Below are 16,422 nucleotides of genomic sequence, written 5' to 3' on the forward strand. Positions count from 1 at the left end.
GAGTAGGAAACAGCAGTGCAGAAAGAGACAGACAGACACCGCTTCACCCCACTGAAATAGTAAATTACTGCAAAAATAAAGTGGGAAGAGTTCCCCTTTATGGAATAATTAGCCCCCGTCTCAAATAAAGCAGATAAGAAATCAAGTGACCGTCATATGAACATAAAGTCACGCTGTCTCATACCAGCAGATAACAGAAGCCTAAAATAGAATGGGAAATACTGGGATTGCTCTGGGCAACCATGTAACATGTATATTCAGTGCCAGCGTTAGAGAGGGGATCAGCGCATGACATTAAGAAATATTATTACCAAACAGGAATATTTTTGTACAAGGCTTATGTAGATCAAACACCTGCACCTTGTTACCTGAAATAACTGTTCCTGCTTGTCAGTCTACTTTAGTATCCCTACCTCTTGCGGCAGCTCCAGCTTAGATCTGTCATCCAGCCCATTAGAGTGCAATCCCATTAGGTAAGGGACCGGCGCATCCAAGAAATGGAGGAGGGAGGCCGGCAGGATTGGGACGTAGACGTGTTGCCACTGAAATGGGAACATCAGGCCCGTGATGGTCTCAGCCACTGTCATTAACCTCTGGTAATCTGGAAAATAGCAAAGGAAATTCAGATATTCAGCAATTCAATCCATCAAATAAGGCTGCTCAACGGCCTATCCCTGCTGAATAGGGGAATAACTATGCTGTCTTGTTTTATAGGATCTCTCTGTACAGAGTATGAGCAAACTTAGGGGACTGTTCCTGCTGAATTGTGCTTAGTACAGGGAATACCTATGCTGCCATAGTTTTATGGGATCTCTCTGTACAGACTATGAGCAAACTTAGGGACTGTTCCTGCTGAATTGTGCTTAGTACAGAGGAATACCTATGCTGCCATAGTTTTATGGGATCTCTCTGTACAGACTATGAGCAAATTTAGGGGACTGTTCCTGCTGAATTGTGCTTAGTACAGGGAATACCTATGCTGCCATAGTTTTATGGGATCTCTCTGTACAGACTATGAGCAAATTTAGGGGACTGTTCCTGCTGAATTGTGCTTAGTACAGGGAATACCTATGCTGCCATAGTTTTATGGGATCTCTCTGTACAGGCTATGACCAAACTTAGGGGACTGTTCCTGCTGAATTGTGCTTAGTACAGGGAATACCTATGCTGCCATAGTTTTATGGGATCTCTCTGTACAGACTATGAGCAAACTTAGGGGACTGTTCCTGCTGAATTGTGCTTAGTACAGGGGAATACCTATGCTGCCATAGTTTTATGGGATCTCTCTGTACAGGCTATGACCAAACTTAGGGGACTGTTCCTGCTGAATTGTGCTTAGTACAGGGAATACCTATGCTGCCATAGTTTTATGGGATCTCTCTGTACAGACTATGAGCAAACTTAGGGACTGTTCCTGCTGAATTGTGCTTAGTACAGGGAATACCTATGTGCCATAGTTTTATGGGATCTCTCTGTACAGACTATGAGCAAACTTAGGGGCTGTTCCTGCTGAATTGTGCTTAGTACAGGGAATACCTATGCTGCCATAGTTTTATGGGATCTCTCTGTACAGACTATGAGCAAATTTAGGGGACTGTTCCTGCTGAATTGTGCTTAGTACAGGGAATACCTATGTGCCATAGTTTTATGGGATCTCTCTGTACAGACTATGAGCAAACTTAGGGGCTGTTCCTGCTGAATTGTGCTTAGTACAGGGAATACCTATGCTGCCATAGTTTTATGGGATCTCTCTGTACAGACTATGAGCAAACTTAGGGGACTGTTCCTGCTGAATTGTGCTTAGTACAGAGAATACCTATGCTTGCTATCTCTAACAAGCTCTGTTCAGGTGTTCAGAGATGGCAAAGATGTTCAAAGCAGCACAATGAATAATTACACATTAATTTCCTATTTAGGTTTAATATTTCCATTAGGGAACAACTGGTAAGAAAGAATTTGAATAACTAATCCCTAGCTGACAGAATATGTAGAATATGTGGAGTAAGTTACACTCACGCTGAACTACATGACTTACGTTGGGAGTAGAGCAATATCTGGAATTCCAGCAGGGAGCACGTAAACAGCTGCACCACGTTTTCCACCCCTAGTAACTCAAACACTTCCTGGGCGGGAAAGTCAAACAAGGGCAGCTCATTGGTGCTCGGCCTCTGACACACGATAGGTCCATACACCCCAGAAAACTTCAGGGACCTGCCAGCGGGTGGCAGAGGAACCTCATAGAGGATGTTATAAATGTAACTTTCTAAGGGTAACGGTGGGGGCTGGGGGGACGTCACAGCCTGATGGAGCTGCTCCAGGACTTTCTTACAGGCGCTCATGAAAGACATGGGGGCGATGAGGCAGATGCACTTGGACACAAACAAAGTATCTCGGGAAATGTCGTAGGAGTTGAAGCGCTGCAGTTTGGTTATGGAGCCATCGTTGCAGTCCTCGGGGCAGTCTCTGCCGTTGCTCGCCGACGTGTGGATGATGTCATACTCGGCGTTATGCATGTGGTACAGGGTCTGCATGGCGCTGCAAATCTGCTTGCTGGTGACTTCCTCAAAGAAGGTGAGAGAGAAGCCAAATGTCCTAGAGCCATCTTCTCTTGTGATGATGAACGCGTGGTACTGTGCCTCTCGGGGGTCGGCCTGAGTCTTAAACGATAATCCTTTAGGCATGCATAGCTGAAAAAATGATATTGTGTGACTCTGACAGACGGAAACTCCCTGCAGCTTCTTAAAAATACAGTTATTAAAAGACTTCTCCTCAGTGATTTCTAATATCCTTATCATTTACAGTAGGGGGTACATCATCCCTTATAATACATGAGTGATACTCAGAGTTCCCTGTATAACTCAGCCTGCAGGCTTGTGTCTTTATATGGAACCCCTCAGTGACTTCTAATATCCTTATCATTTACAGTAGGGGGTACATTATCCCTTATAATACATGAGTGATACTCAGAGTTCCCTGTATAACTCAGGCTGCAGCTTTGTGCCTTTATATGGTCACAGAACAACCCCTCAGTGACTTCTAATATCCTTATCATTTACAGTAGGGGGTACATTATCCCTTATAATACATGAGTGATACTCAGAGTTCCCTGTATAACTCAGCCTGCAGCCTTGTGCCTTTATATGGTCACAGAACAACCCCTCAGTGACTTCTAATATCCTTATCATTTACAGTAGGGGTACATTATCCCTTATAATACATGAGTGATACTCAGAGTTCCCTGTATAACTCAGCCTGCAGCCTTGTGCCTTTATATGGTCACAGAACAACCCCTCAGTGACTTCTAATATCCTTATCATTTACAGTAGGGGGTACATTATTCCTTATAATACATGAGTGATACTCAGAGTTCCCTGTATAACTCAGCCTGCAGCCTTGTGCCTTTATATGGTCATAGAACAACCCCTCAGTGACTTCCAATATCCTTATCATTTACAGTAGGGGGTACATTATCCCTTATAATACATGAGTGATACTCAGAGTTCCCTGTATAACTCAGCCTGCAGCCTTGTGCCTTTATATGGTCACAGAACAACCCCTCAGTGACTTCTAATATCCTTATCATTTACAGTAGGGGGTACATTATCCCTTATAGTACATGAGTGATTCTCAGAGTTCCCTGTATAACTCAGCCTGCAGCCTTGTGCCTTTATATGGTCACAGAACAACCCCTCAGTGACTTCTAATATCCTTATCATTTACAGTAGGGGGTACATTATCCCTTATAATACATGAGTGATACTCAGAGTTCCCTGTATAACTCAGCCTGCAGCCTTGTGCCTTTATATGGTCACAGATTTAATTGCAGGTGATAATTATCCCTGTCTGCCATGGCCCTAAAGGGCACTTCCATCCCACGTAGAATATTGCAGTTGGGTTTATTGCCCCTTGAAGTCGGAGCTCTCCCTTCTCTCCCCTATTGTTGGGGCATGTAATTCCCAGGCTGCACAGAACTATATAATGGGAGATTGTATGTAGAACAATGCTGAATGCAGGAGGGATCACGTGCATGCAGGGAAGAGACAAGCACATACCATGCCCACTGCGTCCTGGTCGAAGGCGTTCCACTCCACGTTCTCTGGGTACCGCGCCAAGACTTTGGATTTAAAGGTGCGGCGCAGAGGAGTCTGCTCAAAATTCTCCCCTTGAATTGAAAGAAAGAAAAAGTGACAAGCAGCAAAATTCAGTGGGGAACCCCAGTAATGCAGGCAAAGAAGCAAGAAAGACATAGGATTTATTTAGCTATTCAGAAGCAGAGATCTCCCTAGCCTGAAGCTCATTTGTGTCTTATACTTATTGCTTGGTTTTTGTAGTATAACTGGACTTAGTCTTTCCTATATCAGCCCAACAAAGAAATCCATCTTTTGTACTGTAACATATCTAAAATGTGCCCATTCTATATGCCCTGGAAGCTCAGAGACTTTGTATAAACAGACTTACAGCTCAGAAGGAGAAAATATGCCTTATGCCTACCCATATATATTTATATAAATACAAATATACAAAGAAGGAATGTTCTGGGCACACAATAAGCTATACCCTCATACTGTACTGTCTAAGGGAATCAATATGGCACCTCCTCCTCCCATATGTATAAATACAAATATACAGAGAAGGGATGTTCTGGGCACACAATAAGCTATACCCTCATACTGTACTGTCTAAGGGAATCAATATGGCACCTCCTCCTCCCATATGTATAAATACAAATATACAAAGAAGGAATGTTCTGGGCACACAATAAGCTATACCCTCATACTGTACTGTCTAAGGGAATCAATATGGCACCTCCTCCTCCCATATGTATAAATACAAATATACAGAGAAGGGATGTTCTGGGCACACAATAAGCTATACCCTCATACTGTACTGTCTAAAGGAATCAATATGGCACCTCCTCCTCCCATATGTATAAATACAAATATACAGAGAAGGAATGTTCTGGGCACACAATAAGCTATACCCTCATACTGTACTGTCTAAGGGAATCAATATGGCACCTCCTCCTCCCATATGTATAAATACAAATATACAGAGAAGGAATGTTCTGGGCACATAATAAGCTATACCCTCATACTGTACTGTCTAAGGGAATCAATATGGCACCTCCTCCTCCCATATGTATAAATACAAATATACAGAGAAGGAATGTTCTGGGCACACAATAAGCTATACCCTCATACTGTACTGTCTAAGGGAATCAATATGGCACCTCCTCCTCCCATATGTATAAATACAAATATACAGAGAAGGAATGTTCTGGGCACACAATAAGCTATACCCTCATACTGTACTGTCTAAGGGAATCAATATGGCACCTCCTCCTCCCATATTTATAAATACAAATATACAGAGAAGGAATGTTCTGGGCACACAATAAGCTATACCCTCATACTGTACTGTCTAAGGGAATCAATATGGCACCTCCTCCTCCCATATGTATAAATACAAATATACAGAGAAGGGATGTTCTGGGCACACAATAAGCTATACCCTCATACTGTACTGTCTAAAGGAATCAATATGGCACCTCCTCCTCCCATATGTATAAATACAAATATACAGAGAAGGAATGTTCTGGGCACACAATAAGCTATACCCTCATACTGTACTGTCTAAGGGAATCAATATGGCACCTCCTCCTCCCATATGTATAAATACAAATATACAGAGAAGGAATGTTCTGGGCACATAATAAGCTATACCCTCATACTGTACTGTCTAAGGGAATCAATATGGCACCTCCTCCTCCCATATGTATAAATACAAATATACAGAGAAGGAATGTTCTGGGCACACAATAAGCTATACCCTCATACTATACTGTCTAAGGGAATCAGTTTAGTGCGTTAGAGTTTAGCACAGTTGGTGAACTCTAACACCCACAGTAAAGAACTGTATTTCAGTTCAATTCTGAGGAACAGAAACGTTGCTGAACATCAGGAAAACCTCGCTAGATTCCCCAATCTGACGTTTTGTAAATCTGTCCTCAAGTCTATAACAAAACGATGAGCTTGGTATATTTACTTCTCTCGTGTCACCTAAATCAGCTAAGTGGGAAATCCCTCTCAGCACAGGGAAAAAGCAACTTTGCTAATTTTGCAGAAAAGCAAGTTCTCAGAAGTAAGGAAGGGGTAGTGCTACACAGCAAGCAGCCACACACACACTGGGTCAGTTGTATTAGTTCACACCAAGATTTATCAGAGAGATAGGAACCTGCCCCTCACCCCAGAAACCACCACAGAGAACCCAAAGGCAGAAAAAAAAAAAGAGTAAACGCAGAGACGTCAGTAACGACCAGTAAAGCAGAGGGAAATACAGAGCTGCAGCTTCCAGTAAGTTAATCAGGTCAGACCTAGGAAATGAAGCCTTTAAATGTATGTATTTGAATCTCACCGTGGGTGACAGGCCTTTCCTCAAGTGGGTAAACACTCCAGGGAGCCATCTTGGATTTGTGAGGTAGTGATAAACACTCCAAGGTGCCATCTTGAATTTGTGAGGTAGTGATAAAGACTATAGGATGCCATCTTGGATTTGTGAGGGAGTGATAAAGAGTATAGGAAGCCATCTTGGATTTGTAAGAGTGATAAACACTCCAAGGTGCTATCTTGGATTTGTGAAGTAGTGATAACACTCCAGGAAGCCATCTTGGATTTGTAAGAGTGATAAACACTCCAAGGTGCCATCTTGGATTTGTGAAGTAGTGATAACACTCCAGGAAGCTATCTTGGATTTGTGAGGTAGTGATAAACACTCCAAGGTGCCATCTTGAATTTGTGAGGTAGTGATAAAGACTATAGGAAGCCATCTTGGATTTGTGAGGGAGTGATAAACACTCCAGGAAGCTATATTGGATTTGTGAGGTAGTAATAAACACTACAGGAAGCCATCTTGGATGAGGTAGTGTGCATGAAGATAAGGAAGTCTAATAAGAGTATCCATTGTGGCTGGGGCTATGGCATATATATATAGTGTATATATAAATATTGGGGCTGTGACTGGGGGGCTAGTATGATATCGCTGCTAGAGGGACTGTTCCTTTTCCACAAACCATAATCTCACCAAAAAGTAAAGCACAAGACTTTAAGGGACAAGTCAAACAGCCTCATGTTAAAGTGATTTTTCTGTGACAGAATACAAGGCAGCTGAGAAGAGCAGAGTTGTGAAATATTCTATAGTTTGTGGGCAAAGTACCGTATTACATAATAAAAGTGGAGCCTGTCAAATCCAAGATGGCTGACACCCTGAGGAGACGGAAATCCTGTCACAAGTTGGAAGGCGCTGCTCTGAGACTGCAGTTACCCACTGTGATTTCTTTGAATAAACTGTCGGCTGCACTTTATAGGTGATGACCTGGTTTTTTTTGTTAATTTTTTAATTTGGAGGCGAAAGATGTTACGTTAGAGAGCAACGTCTTGGATTTAGTCCGATTTTTACCTTCAGCAGCACTGGGTAAGAAACGTCCGACCCCGTCTCTGGCTTTAGAAGCCTGTATGTACTCACATAGCGCTGGATAATAAAACAAAGGGGAATTACAAGGGGGAATACCCTGCGGGAAGCCAAGGTATTTTAGGCTCACGTTCATGTTTACCAGAGAATATCTTAACTCCTTCCACAACTTGCTGAAAAGGCCTCATTACAGGGGTTGGTTCACCTTTAAGTTAACTCTTAGTAAGTTATAGAATTTGCTACTTCTAAGACACTTTTCAATTGGTCTTCATTTTTTCTTTTTTATAGATTCTGAATTATTATCCGTTTTGGACTCTTTCAAATAGGAGGTCACTGACCCCATCTAAAAAACAAATGCTCTGTAAGGCTACAAATGTATTGTTATTGCTACTTTTTATTACAGATCTTTCTATTCAGGTCTCTCCTATTCATATTCCAGTCTCTTATTCAAATCAGTGCATGGTTGCTAGGGGAATTTGGACCCTAGCAACCAGATGGCTGAAATTACAAACTGGAGAACTGCTGAATAAAAAGCTAAATAACTCAAAAACCACAAATAATAAAAAATGAAAACCAATTGCAAATTGTCTCAGGATATCCCTTTCTACAGGGTATACAACCCCTTTAATTAATATTTGTCAGGCTATGGATGATATTTAAGAAAAAGTTAGTGAATACACTAATAAATCAATTTACTTTCCATGGGGTAAAATATGAAATGACCCCTGTGCAATCATATTATTAAACATTATTAAACATTTGTCATTAAGGTAGATCTTATTAAGTTGCTTAGAATACATTTTCACTTACGGTTAAAAAAAAAATGTTTTTTTCGGTTGGCGTTATATTATGTTCCCATTAAAACACTGCACACAGATGAAGCAGAGATCTGTTGTCCGGAAACCCGTTATCCAGAATGCAGTCTCCCACATTTAAATCAAATAATTGACATTTTTAAAATTGTATAATAAACATTCCCTTGTACCTGATCTGACCAACTAGGATGTATTCAATCCTTACTAATAGACATGGGGCCACATTTACTAAGGGTCGAATATCGAGGTTTAATTAACCCTCAATATTCAACCCTCAAAGTAAAATCCTTCGACTTCGAATATTGAAGTCTTTACCGCAAATACTTCGATCCAACGATCGAAGGAAAAATCTTTCGATCGAAGGATTAAATCCTTCTAACCGAACGATTCGAAGGATTTTAATCCATCGATCGAAGGAAAAAGGAAAGGAAAAGGAAAAAGCTTAGCAAAATTTATGGGGAAGGTCCCCATTGGCTAACATTGTAGCTCACTGGTTTAAATTGGCGAAGTAGGTAGTCAAAGTTTTTTTTTAAAGAGACAGTACTTTGACTATCGAATGGTCGAACGATTTTTAGTATAAATCGTTGGAATCGAAGTCGTAGTCGCCTATTCGATGGTCGAAGTACCCCAAAAAAAACTTCGAAATTCGAAGTTTTTTTTTTTACTTCGAATCCTTCACTCGAGCTTAGTAAATGTGCCCCATAATGTATGGAGATCCAAATTGTGGAAAACAATTCAGAAAACCCCAGGTCACGAGCATTCTGGATAATAGATCTCATACCTGTAATCAATCAGGACATGCGCCCCATATGAAATGGAACTTTTTAACTACAGTCTTGCTCCCCCTGAGTCGGGCCCTTGGTTATGTATCAGAACACGTCGATTTCTAGGACAATAACCTTGTCAAATAAACAGTGAAGCAAAACCGATGGACTCCATAAGTGCAGACAGTAGCCGAGACATTAAATAGGAGGACATATAATATAAATATTTATATATATATATCACTCCTCAACAAAGTTTACAACATACCCAACCTTCAGGCCAATGACATGGGGCAGCAACAAAATACTCAAAAATTCTTTCCTATTGCTGGTGGGGGGGATAAAAAAACCACAGCCCATTCTTTCCTAAAGCCTCCACTGCTAACAGCACTGCCGGCTGGAAACAACTCCCAGCAACTAGGGATGCACTGAATCCACTATTTTGGATTCGGCCGAAACCCCAAATCCTTTGTGAAAGATTCAGTCGAATACCGAACCCGAACCCTAATTTGCATATGCAAATTACGGGTGGGAAGGGGAAATTTTTTTTACTTCCTTGTTTTGGGACAAAAAGTCACGCGATTTCCCTCCCCACCCCTAATTTGCATATGCAAATTAGGATTCCGGGCAGAAGGATTCGGCCAAATCCGAATACTGCTGACAAAGGCTGAATCCTGGCCGAATCCCGAACCGAATCCTGGATTTGGTGCATCCCTACCAGCAACCCCTGCATTGGACAGGCTTGATCGGTGGCAATGGGAATAATGTAGACCCATTTACTCCCCTAAAACACATCATTAATCATAATTAGGCTCAAACAGACCAAAAATACAAATATTGCCCCTTATTGTTCCATTTTGCCCAGATTGTTTCATTACTGGATATCAGCAGTAACCCCTCCCTAACATATAGTGATGGGGCAAAAGCCTCAAAAAATAGGGTAAAGACACAAGCACAGCGATGCCTTCCCCTTTGTTCTTACACAGCAAACAAACAAGAAAAAAAAAGGCAAAGTAAACCACAGACCTCACCAAAGAGACGCATGGGAGGAAATGCAAATTCAGAGACATGGCAAGGAGCCCAAGAAACTGCTGATAACTTACAGTCACCATTAAAAGGGTTTTTATACTCTGCTAAGCAGATACCCCTGGGGGGCAAGAGTACACCACCCACTCCCAGTGCAAGGCCTACGGCACACAGAGGGTTACGGCTGATTTAGAGGGGTTGTTCGCCTTTAAATTTATTATTAGTATGATGTAGAGAGGGATATACTGAGTCAATTTGCAATTGGTTTTTATTTTGTATTATTTGTGGTTATTTAGCTTTTTATTCAGCAGCTCCCCAGTTCGCAATTTCAACAATCTGGTTGCTAGGATCCAAATTCCCCTAGCAACCATGCATTGATGTGAACAAGAGACTGAAATATGAATAGGAGAGGCCTGAATAAAGAGAGGAGTAATTGAAAGTAGCAATAAAAATAATTGTGTAGCCTTACAGAGCATTTGTTTTTTACATGGGGTCAGTGTGTGACCCCCATTTGAAAGCTGGAAAGAGTCAGAAGAAAAAGGCAAATATTTCAAAAACTATATTAAAAAAAGACCAATTGAAAAGGTACTTAAATGATTGGGCCACCTTCAGATCATTCACAGGGCCAGACCACAACCTGTAGCCCAATGTAGTTGCTACTGAAAGAACCGTTCACCCCTTTCTGTTCCCTGCACTGCTGGTTCCCACTGGAAACAATGTAGCAGCCGTCAGCTGATGAATGAGGAATGAACTGAAGTGGAGTAGAATTGTATTTTATTTCATTAGGGAAATGTTACTGTGGCCTTCTAGAATGAATGTGGTTTGCTTTCCTCTTGCTTTGCTTAGTGCCATCAAACCTGCTTCCATTGACTCAACATTGAATCCCAAAGTGCTGAATGGGGAAAAGGGGAGAGTGAGAGATAATGGGAGTGCGGCTTTGCTGGGAATGTAACACAATCAGGAATGTCCGGCTGAATGGAGAGGCACATTATCTGCTGGAGGTGTGTGTGACATGGCAACCATTATATATATATATATATATATATATATATATATATCTTTATTATCCCTTTTTGTTCATCCCACCCTGCTCCCAGTCAGAGTTTATTTATGGCTCCTCTCCCCACTCTCCTAGTTAAGTCAGGCACAGGCTTCTCCAGCCGGCAGTGCTGTGTCATTCAGAAGTGAAAGAATCCATTTACCTTGAAGAGAATTGACTTACTGGGGCTATTGGGTTACATTATAAGGGTGTTTGTAACTACTCATTCACACAGCAGTCACTTTCTCCTGTTCCTCTTCATTCTATAGAGGGAAGTCTCCAATGTCCTCATTTAAATGCTTCCCAGAGTCAATACAATGTCAGTGCCTGATATAATGCAGCAAAGGCAAAAGTGATGCTGTCTTAGTAACTCTCATTTCTACTCGTGGGGTAGTGACGCCTGGGGCTACTCGTGGGTTAGTGACGCCTGGGGCTACTCGTGGGGTAGTGAGGCCTGGGGCTACTCATGGGGTAGTGACGCCTGGGGCTACTCGTGGGTTAGTGACGCCTGGGGCTACTCGTGGGGTAGTGAGGCCTGGGGCTACTCGTGGGGTAGTGAGGCCTGGGGCTACTCGTGGGCTAGTGAGGCCTGGGGCTACTCGTGGGCTAGTGAGGCCTGGGGCTACTCGTGGGTTAGTGACGCCTGGGGCTACTCGTGGGCTAGTGAGGCCTGGGGCTACTCGTGGGCTAGTGAGGCCTGGGGCTACTCGTGGGGTAGTGAGGCCTGGGGCTGCTCGTGGGCTAGTGACGTCTGGGGCTACTAGTGGGTTACCGACGCCAGGGGCTACTCGTGGCTTAGTGAGGCCTGGGGCTACTCGTGGGTTAGTGACATCTAGGGCTACTCGTGGTGTAGTGAGGCCTGGGGTAGTGAGGCCTGGGGTAGTGAGGCCTGGGGCTACTCGTGGTGTAGTAAGGCCTGGGGCTACTCGTGGGTTAGTGGCATCTAGGGCTACTTGCGGGTTAGTGACATCTAGGGCTACTCGTGGTTTAGTGACATCTAGGGCTACTCGTGGGGTAGTGAGGCCTGGGGCTACTCGTGGGGTAGTGAGGCCTGGGGCTACTCGTGGGGTAGTGAGGCCTGGGGCTACTCGTGGGGTAGTGAGGCCTGGGGCTACTCGTGGGGTAGTGAGGCCTGGGGCTACTCGTGGGGTAGTGAGGCCTGGGGCTACTCGTGGGGTAGTGAGGCCTGGGGCTACTCGTGGGGTAGTGAGGCCTGGGGCTACTCGTGGGGTAGTGAGGCCTTGGGCTACTCGTGGGGTAGTGACAAGTAGCCTGAGGTGTCACTACCCTACTAGTAGAAATGAGAGTGTGATAAGAAAGTTCAGCAAGGTATGAGGCACATATACAACTCCTTGGCGTTAGTGGAACTCTGCCTGATGCTGATAAAAAGGGAATAATAATGAATAATGAAATATACTTGATATACTTAAAATTGTGGGTTAATAACATTACAAATGACCAGCGTCTGAGCCCAGGCAAGTGTGAGAGTGACAGAGTGAGAAATGTCGTTTATAATCACAAGTGCAGAACACACAGAATTTCACACATTTATAGTGACCTTGTCTGAAGCATCGGAGCCTGAGGAATATTAAGTACCCCGGTCGCACCGACCTGCTAAACAGAGTAAACAATAACCTGCCTAGCTTCCAACCATAGCATCTCAGTAACAGGGGGGTCCCCCAGAAACACCGGGCCCCCAAATGGTAAAAGCTTATTGCCGATGTTTGGCCGGGACAAGATGGAGAAAGCCAGTAGCCAAATGAATCAGAGGACACACAAAATGCCTTGAATTGCTCATCAGCCAGGGCAATGGCACTCGCGGGGTGTTCCCTGTAACAATGATCAATGGCAGGAGGGCTACGGGGGGGGGGCTCAGTCTGACCCACTTATCTGGCAACCATCAGCCACAGTGTGAGCACCCCGAGCCTCATTAACCACCTGTCTCTTTCCCCCGGGGTCACAGAAATGTTCCCCCAGCAACAAAACAATCGCTCCTTTAATAAGTAACTGGGAGTCAATCGGGAGATAACGTTATACTGCCGAGTAAAACTCAGATACTATGGGGTCAGGTATGGGGGGCTAGAACTGATAAAAAGGGGCACACATCCGATTGGTTGCTATGGATTTACATCTAGAGCAAATTGTGCCTGTGTTACTACGTGACCTGATAGGCCCAGATTCACTAAACAGCAGTAAAAAATCACCTACATCTAGTTGAGATTTATTCATCTCTGGGACTGGAATTCCCGACTCACTAAGGGCACTTCTGCACTGCTGGTTCTGCCCCTTGAAACAGTGTAGCGAGAGTCGGCTCTGCAGTACAGGCTCTGTTACTCTGTGGCCTTCAGCAACATTGTATCAACTGAATGAATGAATGTTGGGAAGTTGTTACGTTTTTGATTTTATTCATTCTGCAACATTTGATTGTGAGGTTTCTATCCCCTTTTATAGCAGCCCCGTGTTTACTTGCCCCGTGTTTACTTGCCCCGTGTTTACTTGCCCCGTGTTCACTTGCCCCATTCACAAGACAAACAGTGAAGGCCAGAAAGCGTCAGTGTCGCCTTATAATGAGAATAAACAGAGAAAACCCACAATCCCTTAAACAAACAGGAGGCTAAGGAGCTGTGGCTGGCAAATGACATGGCATGTGGGCTACCACTAATTGACAGCACATGTGGGACCATTTACAGGTGGAACCCCATAAAGAGCCTCAGTGTCCCCATATTACTCAGCATCAGCCTCCCCTTTATATTAGGAGATGCCCAGACCCCCGTCTGCAACAGGTCCCCCATATTATAAATCAAGTCACCCACATAACAGCTGCCCCCCAACACCAGGTTACACAGCATTCCCCCCATATTACACACAGACTTTAGCACCCAACATTACTGCTATTATCCCTTGTTTTACAGCAACACCCCCACATTTTGCTGCAGGGACCCCATTATAGTAGAAGAACAGCCAATAAGGTCTCTGCAACACCAAACAGTGGGACCCTGGTTATAAAACAAACAGTGGGACCCCCATTATAAAACAGTGGGACCCCCATATCTAACAGCAAGACCCCCCACATCTGACAGTAGTCCCCTATTATAACAACAGTTTCTCCCATGTGCCAGATATAATAACACAACAGGTTTTCCCCCAATATAACACTACAGGGGTCCCACAATATAACACAACAGGGTTCCCCAATATAGCACAACTGGGGCCCCCAATAAAACACAACAGGGGTCCCCCAATATAACACAACAGGGGTCCCCCAATATAACACAACAGGGGTCCCCAATATAAGAGCAAGTTTCCCCAATATAACACAACAGGGGTCCCCCAATATAACACAACAGAGGTCCCCCAATATAACACAACAGAGGTCCCCCAATATAACACAACAGAGGTCCCCCAATATAACACAACAGGGGTCCCCCAATATAACACAACAGAGGTCCCCCAATATAACACAACAGAGGTCCCCCATTATAACACAACAGAGGTCCCCCAATATAACACAACAGGGGTCCCCCAATATAACAACAGGGGTCCCCAATATAAGAGCAGGGTTCCCCAATATAACACAACAGGGGTCCCCAAAATAACACAACAGGGTTCCCCAATATAACACAACAGGGTTCCCCAATATAACACAACAGGGGTCCCCAATATAACACAACAGGGGTCCCCAATATAACACAACAGGGGTCCCCCAATATAACAACAGGGGTCCCCAATATAAGAGCAGGGTTCCCCAATATAACACAACAGGGTTCCCCAATATAACACAACAGGGTTCCCCAATATAACACAACAGGCGTCCCCAATATAACACAACAGGGGTCCCCCAATATAACAACAGGGGTCCCCAATATAAGAGCAGGGTTCCCCAATATAACACAACAGGGGTCCCCAATATAACACAACAGGGGTCCCCCAATATAACAACAGGGGTCCCCAATATAAGAGCAGGGTTCCCCAATATAACACAACAGGGTTCCCCAATATAACACAACAGGTTTCCCCAATATAACACAACAGGGGTCCCCAATATAACACAACAGGGGTCCCCAATATAACACAACAGGGGTCCCCAATATAAGGGCAGGGTTCCCCAATAAAATAGAGCAGGAGTATTATATTCATTATACAGAGCAGGAGTATTATACTGAGCCCCCAGCCGCACTCATTGGCCCCAGGGCCCCGCACTTACCCGACAGCTCGTCAGGCTCCAGGCCGGTGTCAGTGTCCAGCCCACAGATCACGAAATAATCGGCGAAACGGCCCGGGGCAGTGCTACTACCTCCTCCTCCCCCGCTCATGGTGCTGCTGTCAGACCTCCCGTGCCCTCCTCTCCCGCCTGTCATCCTCCTCCGGGGCCCCGGGGCTAAACCGCTCGGCGCGCTGCATCACGGGACACCACCGGACTCCTGTCCTGCCGCTACCCAGCTATGGGCGGGACGTGCAGCGCAAGGGGCGGAGCCGGGAGGAGATGAGCCGCGCATGCGCACTGAGTTGAAAGGATGACATCATGCAGTCTGGATCGGTATATGAGGGGAGGGGGATACAGTCTGTATACAGTGATGCGATTGGCTGCCCACTGGTGCGACTGTGATCATTGGCTGAGCTGAGATGGTACTGGTTCTCCCTGTCATTTGGCTCATTGGGTGCCCACTGGTGGCTCTAGGCTTGACTGCAGGGTGGCCACATTTATATTTCAGAACCAGCAAAAGACTATAATAAAAAAACTAGCCAAAAGCCATTTTAAAAGTAGACAAACAAATACCTCAATCTGAAAAATCATAATAAAGTAAAACACTAAGGGGCAGATTTATCAAGAAATTAAGTCGAAGTTTTTTTTTTGTCCGTTTTCGATCGAATAGGTCAGTTTTCGGCCGAATTTGAATCATACAAATTGAAGTAACAGCGCATTCGATCGAATTCGAATCAAAGTTTTTCCCAAAAAAACCTTCGATTTTTCAAAGTCCACCAATTGACTCCAGATGGGTTCCAGGAGGTTCCCCATAGGCTAAAACAGCCAGTGTCGGACTGGCCCGGCGGGATACCGGGAAAATACCCGGTGGGCCCCGACCCTAGTGGGCCCCCGCCGGGCCAGACCCCGTCTCCCAAACAGTTTTTTAAAAAAAAATTCGGCACATCGCAGCGCCGTTTGCGCATGCGCAACGTTTACGAATGCGCGCCTAGCGCCGTTTGCGCATGCGCGATGCGCCGCCTTGGCAATTATGCCGAGCGGCGATTCACCTTACAAGTAGGTGGGGGGGCCCTGGACACCAGTCCCGGTGGGCCCCGGGCCCCCCAG

The 16,422-nt window shown here is 44.5% G+C and overlaps 1 protein-coding gene across 3 annotated transcripts in view; it reads right to left on the reverse strand.

Annotated features, from left to right (window-relative positions):
- The window catches only part of LOC108713446 (DENN domain-containing protein 5A), a 39,117-nt gene extending 23,520 nt beyond the window's left edge, over window positions 1-15,597 (reverse strand). The window contains exons 1-5 of one of the 3 annotated variants that reach the window (XM_041589695.1): window positions 15,316-15,595; window positions 7,456-7,527; window positions 4,053-4,162; window positions 2,036-2,687; window positions 414-601 (exon numbers count right to left, since the gene is read on the reverse strand). In XM_041589695.1, the coding sequence (XP_041445629.1) occupies window positions 414-601; window positions 2,036-2,687; window positions 4,053-4,162; window positions 7,456-7,527; window positions 15,316-15,469 (1,176 nt within the window). In that variant the 5' untranslated portion in view covers window positions 15,470-15,595. Of the gene's footprint in view, window positions 1-413; window positions 602-2,035; window positions 2,688-4,052; window positions 4,163-7,455; window positions 7,528-15,315 lie in introns of all 3 variants that reach the window. The other 2 variants (XM_041589697.1, XM_041589696.1) reach the window with 2 other exon arrangements.
- Between the last annotated feature and the right edge of the window lie 825 nt (window positions 15,598-16,422).

The sequence above is a fragment of the Xenopus laevis genome, chromosome 4L (genome assembly GCF_017654675.1).
Source record: "Xenopus laevis strain J_2021 chromosome 4L, Xenopus_laevis_v10.1, whole genome shotgun sequence".
Lineage (NCBI taxonomy): Eukaryota > Metazoa > Chordata > Amphibia > Anura > Pipidae > Xenopus > Xenopus laevis.